Below are 10030 nucleotides of genomic sequence, written 5' to 3' on the forward strand. Positions count from 1 at the left end.
TATGAATTGATATTTCTGTTCGTCTCATTTATCACAGACGAAATTTCAATGAAGGAAATGTCCAAATTTCCCTTATTTCTAGGATATCAATCTGTCATATAGTAAACAGAAAACCGGAACATGGAAAAGCAATGACATTTCGGAGACAAAATGGCATTATGTTTAGTTTTCTGTTTAGCATAATCTGTTCAGTTACAGTCACTGTTATATGCCAAATAACACTGTATAATCGTAAATGAGTTAAAAATGATGTGTAAATAATTGTGAAATACCAACTTACTTTCGTTTTCGATAACAGTATATATTTGAAAGCCGTGTCATTTTGCTTACAAATTCGTTACAAAGTCTCGTCCTAATTGATTTTTTTCGTGTGACCGACATCCCCAAGTGTGTATACATGGCTTTTTGAATCTCCTAAAGTCCATGAAAAAATCGTGCCCAAGCATGTAATGATTTCTACAGAAGCGTGTTAGTTTCTAGATTTCCGCTCGTATATCGTACTGCTGTGAAAGGCATTGATGACATCTACCGCTGTATCTGGTAATAAGCTTAAAAATAAAATGTCTCATGGCAATATGAAAACAAGTTGACACCTTTTCGACTCGATTTTAGTTTGACTTTACGAATTGTATTGAGAGCTGTCCTACTCCAGGTTAAAGATTTGATGTACTTTCTATTTCTGTTGATACCCTATGGATTTCTATCAAACTTTAAGGTATTGGACCCGTAATAGAGTACCTCCTTTTTGAAGAGTATTCAATTCCTACCATAAGCTGAAAATGACTTGATAGAATAAAATTATAGTGTCTAATTAAAAGGGCGGGCCAGCGTCGAGTGCACTTGTCCATTTCGTGTTGATGATGTATACAAAGATGTGTTGTCGCATTAAGCCAATTTTAGATCTGTGTTTATTGTAAAATAATCTCAAAACTAGAAGGATTGGGTGGCTATCTTCCCTGTCAAATTGGGCTTCTTTAAAAGCACGTTGTGATTAAAATTAATGCTGTTGTACTAATGCTACTTTAAGATGTGCAAGCTCCTCATTTAACTCTTCCCTATCTAATATCGAACTAGTGCAAGACTCAATATTCATGTGAGCACTACCGGGCTATATGAAGAGATAGCCCCACCCTTTCAGATTTTGTATTGAAACTGAGTTGCTCAAAAGTCTTGGCACTGACTGAAACGCCTAATATTTCATTTTATCACATTTGTCTAAAAATCTTTTGCTGTTTTCGATATCTTGAGATGAAAGTTACATACGGACAACTTTATTCTGAAAACGTCTATTTCATTTATTTAATTTGTTTTTGGCGAAAGAGTATTATAAACTTCTATCTAGATTATTGTACATCATTTTTATTTTCTTTTGTTTAGTTTTCGTAATCCTACCGGTAGACACATAATTAGTTCAAGAATGTTATGTTCTTCTTGTTCTAATTAATACTACCATTTTGAGATAAAAAAAATCAAAGTTAACTTTCTAAAACATGGCGATCATATTGCTTTCGTTCAAGCTGTCACAGATGCTAGCACTGGTAAACATTCTTTTATCATGTTTTAAGTCTGACGTTATTTTCATGTATTAAATTCTAGCGACAAAGAATGTAACTCTTTTTGAATTCTTTGAAGTCTTTGGCAGGGGAGGAGATGATTTTTATTGTTTTTATTTCCAACAGTTTTTGTTACATACTAAAAGAAGATACATGAATATACAATACTTGTATCTCTGTAATTATCTTAAGATGTAGACATGCTTCAATAATTAGTAAATGTGCATTTTAAAACAAATACATGTAGATGTCTGTTCTGTTCACTTATTCAGCGCGGAGCTATCATTATTTATTTATACACAGTAACAATTGCTTCGCGTGCAGACCTCGATGTTTGTTTAAAGTTCATTCAAGCAAATTTGTTGAAACGCAGACTGCTTAAAATCGTATGTAGGAAGTGATTTTATTTGTTTTGCTCAATTTCTTCGTTCTTCATGCTAATTATTTCAGAATCAGTGTCATGTTTGTCAACATCACGATTTGAAAAATTCACAAATCCGACACTTCTGATGCCTGCAAAGGCACCGGAAACATTACATATTTGAATGCTTCCAGTTTCGTTGCAAAACGTTTGTGTGCTGTTACTGGTTCTTGCTTTTAGGTGTAAGTTATTATTACAGCTGTAACGGAGATTAAAATCCACAATATATGGTGTACTTCTCTTTTGCAACAATAACGGCCGGTGGAGGTTTACATTTCCTACTGCTAGCTGTGATTGCTGTACCTCAAATGTCGATTTACATTCTAGATCTCTGATGCCGACACTGCCTGATATACTTAGACCGAGATAGTCTGGAAGAGCACAGCCGTCTACTTTAGCCAAAACTGTGACGTAGTAATTAGTATTATTCGGCCTATCAAGAGTTGTTAATGTTATCATTTTATTTACATACTCATCATAATCAAATGCGTTATCAAACTTTCTGTAATGACGAACTGATCCGATATAGCGCCCGGAACAACCTTCAGCCGTGTAAACGTCTTTTGCGATTTTCATATATGGATGAATTTCACCAATCACAAAATTTGAAAGCAAAACATTCTTCGTTACGGATATCGTAAATGAAATGTTAACATCGTTTAAAACCACCAATTTTCCGTCTTGCGGGTTCACCGTAAGTATCTCTCTTTCTGGCACCCGTGCTACACAGGAATTCGTAGACACGCATATGTCAGGTATTTCAACTGCACGAGCCGCAATATCGGCATATTCCTCCACAGAGAAATAACCTTTTCTACTTATGAAGTCCAGCAACTTTTTATAGGTCATTGTTGGTAACCTTAAGAAGTAAAATGATTCACCAAGCACTTTACGGATGTTTGTGCCATTTTCTTCCATGCCACTCGCTACAACGATCCTTCTAGACCAAGTGTCTGCAGCTTCCAGAATATCTTCTTCTTTGGCATAAAGTGTGTCACCTTTTAGAATGTACAGGAGACAGTCGTCCGATAAATTCATGAATCCCTCCGACTGTAGAACTTGTTCTGCATGATTGTCAATAAAAGAACAACATGCATCTTTTAAACTTGTAAGTTTATAAAACATTGCAAATGTTAAAGTTTCACACGCATTATTTGTTGTTATAACGGTTGCCAAGTAGTCAGTGCAGAACTGTACCAGGCTTGAAACTTGGTAGTAGTGGGCGATTTCCAAAACTGCAAAAGCATTCTCCTTCGTCAATGTTACCTCGTCGCTGTAAAGGTACCTGTTACATAATTGAAACAATTTACCATCAAGGAAAACTTGTATAAATTGCAGCAGATATGCTAACTTGAATTCATTTGCTATAAGATGCCATTAATTGTGATTATATACATACACGAAAAGGATGTTAAAGTATGAAAAAAGACTTTTAAGTATTGCTTTTTACATAATTTTATGTCATTTTGGTCAGCATATCTGTGGGATAGAAATGAAATTTCTAACGAATCAACTTCCTATTCTGCAGAAGTGATATATTCTTTATATTAGTCATAGAACATCATGATGTTACATCCTCGAAATAGCACATTAAAGTCTAAAAACAAGTAGCAGTTGTTAATGTTAGCCATGTAACATCGAGATTGTACACCTCTATCATTGCTTGTAATTTTAGAAATATATGTTAAGATTTCCCAGTATATTTTTAAAGCTTATAAAATGTTTAATTTTCGTAAATATTTTTGGTGTAATGAAACAAATATCTCAAGTTAGACATTTTATTTATCGGGTTCACAATTCAAATGCATACGATATCTATCTATCATCTTCTTGTTAATGCCTAAAAATGTTTGTTTCCAGTATCCGTACCTACCCTAAATTTTGACCCGACCCTAAATGTTTTAGATCTTGGAGAATTTTTTTCTCAACTTTTTAACAAAAAGTTGCAAAACTGCATTTGTATGATTTAAACATGGTCATTGATATTAGAAATCAACTTACTGATGCTCTAAAGGCAAAACCCCCTTAATAATTTCCGAAAAGTCCCACTTAATAAACGCCCCCCCCCCCCCCCCCCCCCCCCCCCCCCCCCCCCCAAAAAAAAAAAAAAAAAAAAAAAACATTTACCGACCTACCTACCCATGCCTATATCATGTGAATGTTTTAGAATAAAGACGAGATCTCAAAACCCTTCCTCACCTTAGAAATAAAAGAAATATTTCTTTTTCTGTGTCTTTCAGTTTAACTTCATCTTTTCCGTCAGCGCAAAGCCCAAAGAACATTGCCTGAAACACGGGACTTCTTGAAGCTAGCACAATTTTGTGGGCTTGGATAGTTTCCTCTCCTTCGTCACTCTTGATGTGAAATTTTACATCTGTCCAGAGGCCTCTGTCAAACAGCTCTACCATACAGGCAGACAGGTGCTTGCCGCGCCGCCAGTCCTCTGATAGGGATTTTTCCATCTTCTGCTGAACAATTATAAATGTACTGTAATATTACGTTACCGTCATTATACAATTGTTAGCGTACTATCTTTGTTATGGTAATAATATACAAACAAATTTGTAATTATTATGACTTTTAATATATAAGAGCTACCTAGATTCTTAAAAACATAAGATCTGGTGCGATCATTAAACTTTGAATTATGATATTGAGTAGATCCCAGTTTCAATACAACATTGAAATTCAGCTTTTCAAAATTTAAAATACGACTTGGCTGGCGCGACATTCAATGCTAGCTCGATATTCGACTCCACAAATTTCAGTTTCAGTCTCTTAACAGGCTGCTAGTTTAATTCCAGGTTAAAATTCGTCTTCTGGAATATCTGAAATCCGATCATTGAGCTGGCTACTTTGGAATTAATTAGACTTTTGAAACTTTGAATTTCGGTGTTAAGAGGTGGCTTGGGATCGAAATTCGACAAGTTATGTGGTTTAATTTCGACCTTTGATTTGGAATAAGAATCTAAGTTAGTTAGAAATTCAAGACATTACCTGCGGAGAACAGGTTTGTACTGGTACAGAATCCAGGAACACTGGTTAGGTTAACTAAACTACCCGCCGTTACATGACTGAAATACTGTTGAAAAACGGCTTTAAACCCAAAACAAACAAACATTATCACCTCACCGCTGACAACTTGATAATAAATGTGCATGCAACCACCGGTATTTGATAACACACAAAACTTTGTAAAACCTTATTTTTGTTATTATGATAAGCAAATAAAGATTCAAAATAGCGAGCTAATGGCGGATCCTAAGGTAGTATAAACAGGGAATTGTTATAGCTCAATGGTATAAATTACTTTTTGCAAAATGATCATTCCGTTGTCATGGTAATGTGTTGAGAATACCGTTATATTAAAAGGTATTCTAATTAATCCACCAGATATCACTCAGGTTTCGACTCGTTAATCAATTTATTTTTTTAATAACCGTTCTAATTTATCTTTGCAAGCACTGCAAATCAGCCTTTGTAATACATGTATTTGTTTAATCCATATGAACAAAAATATTATTATAATATGATGGTACATTAGCAAACATATAAAAAAAACCATAATAGACCGATAACTGTCGAACAGTCTCGAAAGCCGATTTACCTGTCTGGTCAGTATCCATGCTGTTTGCTTTCATAGCCTATCACAATCAGAGAACTTGTTAGCAAACATCATGGATCCATGCTGGTCGCAAACGCACTATGTTGATTGTCTCATGGCGCGGCTCAAAAGTGTTAAGAATTTACACTTACTTACTTACTTACATACCCACCATGTTAGAAAAACTGCCCATAAGAGCATTTGGGTCTTCCCCCATCAACATAAGCTGGAAAGTCGCCATATGACCTTGAACTGTGTCGACGTGACTCTTAACCAACCAAAGCCACGAACAAAATAATGAACATATTCTGTCTGGAACGATGTGAGTACAACCCTTGGTCATTTTGAATTTATGATGAAAAGAAGACAAAAATGTTTAACTGAAAATATCTGTTCACGAAAGTAAATAATGAAAAGTGCATACCTGTGTTTCAAATTTCCCTTTACGCGTCTGTTTTAATGATCAAAAGATTTTATTAGATTTCGTATCAGTTAAAACGCAGTAAAACACTTTCGCTTTCCCCTTTCCACTTAACTAGTAAAATCTATCCCGGAAGTAACATATCATCCTCGTAATAAAAACGGTAATATATATCTAGGTCATAAAATAAAAACGGTAATATATATCTAGGTCATAAAATATAACACCGTTTAAATAAAACTGATTTGTATTTCATTCGAGCTGGATTAGCGTTAACACGTGGAAGTAGGGTTTGAACTCTTTTCCCTTTTTTCTGGATTTTTACATGTATAAGAACGGGAAACCCGAGTTTAATACCCAACTTCTCAACTTTTTTTCTTGATCTGGCATTTTAAGATAGTTTTAATAAATGAAAACAACTCAGGTTCTAGTGTTTTTGACGTGGTCAAACTTAGTTTTAAAGAAAGATAATATTTTAGCCAAAAGGTTGAACATTATTATCGAGGGATAAAGAGAAATTCAAGTCAGCTCACTGTCTTTCAACGTTTCTTTAATTTAGTGAATGCTTTTACAAGTTCTTGCATAATATGGAACTCAACAACGTTGGCATAAGAAACATTTAAACAACAACAAATAACTATGGCATGTCAAACGTTGCTAAATTATATATGTATGTTATTATTATTGTATGTTTGTTATTGTTATTCAATGTCTGGTCATTCATATTCTAAAAGTCATTATTGTTATTCTATATTTTGTAATTCTTATTGTATCTTTGATATTATTATTCAATGTCGTGTCATTCATATTCTAAGTCTTACCATTGTTATTGTATATGTCGTTATTCTTATTGTATGTTCGATATTCTTATGGTAAAATTCATCATTGTTGTTCAATATCTGACGATTCTATTTACAAAACGTGTCATTATTATTCTATGTTATGTGATTGTATTTGTATAGCATCGCTGTGATATTTATATCGTGGGAAATCGCACATACAATAAGAATATCAAGCTTACAAAAACAATAATGAATATACAACAACAATAACGTCTTTTACAATAAGAATATCGAACATACAATAAGAATAACGACATATAGAATAACAATGGTAACACTTAGAATATGAATGACACGACATTGAATAACAATATCAAAGATACAATAAGAATAACGAAATATAGAATAACAATAGTGACTTTTACCATAAGAATAGCGAAAATACAATAAGAATAACGACATATACAATAACAATGGTAAGACTTAGAATATGAATGACACGGCATTGAATAACAATATCAAAGATACAATAACAATAACGAAACATAGAATAACAATAATGACTTTTACCTTAAGAATATCGAACATACCATAAGAATAACGACATATACAATAACAATAGCAAATTTCAGAATATGAATGACACGACATTGAATAACAATAACAAACATACAATAATAATAAAATACATATATAATTTAGCAACGTTTGACATGCCATGAATAACAACAAATAATTTTATTGCACATCACCATTTACATGACTTTGACAACGAGCATTACAAACAAAATACATATTACAAACATAATGTGCATCATATATTATATAATACAAACATTTGTCATAGACAACGTACTCCTAAGCATTTTGAATTTTAATATAAGCATTTATATATAATAAGGTATCACGATCTTTAAATCTTTAAAGGTTTACCATATAATTACATGTTAAACATAATAGTTTTATTCTGATAACTGTACTGGAACACATGCAGGATTAACAACCTTCACGGTTATATAGTTTCAATGTTTGGCTTTTATTTTACATTTATAGAGAACACCTTAAGTGCTTAAATTTACACGTTAACCGCGTAATTTTGTTGACCCATTGAATACAATAGCACTCGAGCAGAAAGGGTCAACGAAAATGGAATTAACAACTGCAAAAACATCAGGCACGACATTCCAACAAGATGCTCTACACGGTACGAAAGACGCGCGACATTACGACTGTTATACGGCGCGACACCTGATATTTCAAAAAGCCGCGCGTCGTAACGTGTTTTTCTTTAATCTGTTAAATGTGTGGAACTTAAATACACCGTGTTGATGCATGCAATTGAAGAAAATTATAAAACATCACATAGAACCAAATTTCAACGTTAGTTTGCATATGATTCGTCGATCAAAAAAACAATTGTGTTGGATCGTACGACCTTGACTTGCTATTATTCCTCACGACAAACATTTTGACCATACTTATGCAGATCGGATAGATCATTAACCAAGTTTCCAATAAATTGAGCCTGTAATGTACTTTCGAATTCGAGTACCCCACTTTTGAACTTGACCTAGATTTCATGCAATCAAACATTCTGACAAGATTTATGATGAACAAGTTGATAAAATGTCCTCAAACGTGTTACCAATGTTTATGTATGATTTAACATAATGACCTTGTGACTCGTTGATATAATGACCAAGTGACTCAATTAAATACCTATTATATCTTAAACAGACAAACAAGAAGATCAGATAGAAAATGTGGCCTCTAGAATGTTAAGAAGACTTTTCTATGATTTAACTCAGTGATCTTGATGTGGCCTCTTGAGTGTTAACAAGTTTTTTTATGATTTTACTTACTGACTTAGTTTCTAATATCCGGTTACCCAGATTTGAAACTGTCCTAGCTTTCTTAAAATAAATGGTAAGGGTAGATTTCCCGGAAGCACAGAACACCCCAAAAGCAGCCATAGCGGAACTTTCTGACAAAGTTTAATAAAGAAGAGGCAAAAAAGGTTGCTTTTAGAGTGTTTACAAAATGTTCCTTTAATCTATATCGTGACTTAGGTTTTGACCCCATATGACCCATTAAAGAAGTCATCCGGGATTTGATTAAGGGTAACATTCTGACAAATTCCATAAAGAGTAGGCTAAAGTTGTGACCTCTAGAGTGCCAACAGTCAAATTGCTGACGTCGCAGACGACGCATGACCGACTCAGGGTGATAATAATATAGCACTCGGGTGAGCTAAAAATATTGGACCATTTTTGAGTCTCACAAATATTATTCAGATACTCTACTTTAAGATTTCTTTAGATTATTTAGGTTTTATTTGCGACTCATGATTAAAACCGTATTGCATGAACGTTTTCTATAAGGAAACTATTAACGTTTTCTATAAGGAAACTATTAAACCTTCCGGTGCCTATTATTATTTATACATTTTGTTCTGTCAGTCTATTACTTTGTATTCAATTCACAATCATTTATCAAAAATTGATCAAAAATTTGCTATTCATTTTGACATTTTCAATGTGCATATGTAAGCTGAGGGTATATTAACCCAAAGTATTTCAGATGTTGCAAACACACATTTTATTCGTCTGCCTTTCTGTACTTCCAGTACTGTGATTTGTAGATTAGGCCATGAGTTTCACACATGAACTTGGCAACAGCTCTGGGGATGTATACATGGAACACATTCTTTGATTTGTTCAAGGTAAATATGTGTAAGTTTGCGGATAGCTTGAGTTTAAAATGGGTCAATACATGCTTCACCCGTGACATACCACCAAAACCACACTATTAAAGATAAAATTATTTATGTAGGGTATCGAATACACTATGATGACCATCACTCTGTCCTGACCTGAATTTGTACTGAAGTGTTCAGTCATGGCGCACGTGCGACCTGGTTTGACTTAGAGACTCTGAGAACAGCCTGTGGTTTAGTGTTTAAAGCTCAGTTACGAAAGAGATTTTTGTCGAACGTTTTTTTCTTCTGGGACAGATTGATAGTGTATATTCAATGTATGAGCATTAAAAAATGTTCAAGAAATTTGATGTAAAGATTTTTTTAAATGTTATAAAATTGAAGTTCTATACCTTTTATTATATTCATAGCTTTTACAGAGGGATGTGATACCAGTAGTATGTGGTGTAACATTGTACTATAGGTGTGCTGGTAAAGTTTTATCCATTTTTAAACAGCCACTGTCACGCTTGTTTGTTCTGTCCCCTTTGTTT

General features: G+C 33.7%; 1 protein-coding gene across 2 annotated transcripts; it reads right to left on the reverse strand.

Moving 5' to 3' along the window:
* Positions 1-1320: 1320 nt before the first annotated feature.
* LOC123550274 (BTB/POZ domain-containing protein 9-like) lies at positions 1321-6132 on the reverse strand. Of its 2 annotated transcripts, none has more exons than XM_045338698.2 (3): positions 6003-6132; positions 4174-4439; positions 1321-3259 (listed from the first exon to the last, which is right to left on the reverse strand). In XM_045338698.2, exons 2-3 carry the CDS (start codon positions 4434-4436, stop codon positions 1957-1959), a joined length of 1566 nt encoding a protein of 521 aa, XP_045194633.2. In that variant the 5' UTR covers positions 4437-4439; positions 6003-6132; the 3' UTR covers positions 1321-1956. The 2 variants fall into 2 exon arrangements, with proteins under 2 accessions (XP_045194633.2, XP_045194634.2); XM_045338699.2 differs by having other exon boundaries at positions 4174-4442.
* Positions 6133-10030: the final 3898 nt, after the last annotated feature.

The sequence above is a fragment of the Mercenaria mercenaria genome, chromosome 6 (genome assembly GCF_021730395.1).
Source record: "Mercenaria mercenaria strain notata chromosome 6, MADL_Memer_1, whole genome shotgun sequence".
Taxonomy (NCBI): Eukaryota; Metazoa; Mollusca; class Bivalvia; order Venerida; family Veneridae; genus Mercenaria; species Mercenaria mercenaria.

Excerpts from the sequence above, each read along its gene's own strand:
- LOC123550274 (XM_045338698.2), bottom strand. The coding sequence starts at position 4,436 with ATGGAAAAATCCCTATCAGAGGACTGGCGGCGCGGCAAGCACCTGTCT. Across the intron at positions 3,260-4,173 it reads ATATTTCTTTTATTTCTAAG|GTACCTTTACAGCGACGAGG; the intron begins GTGAGGAAGGGT and ends ATTATGTAACAG.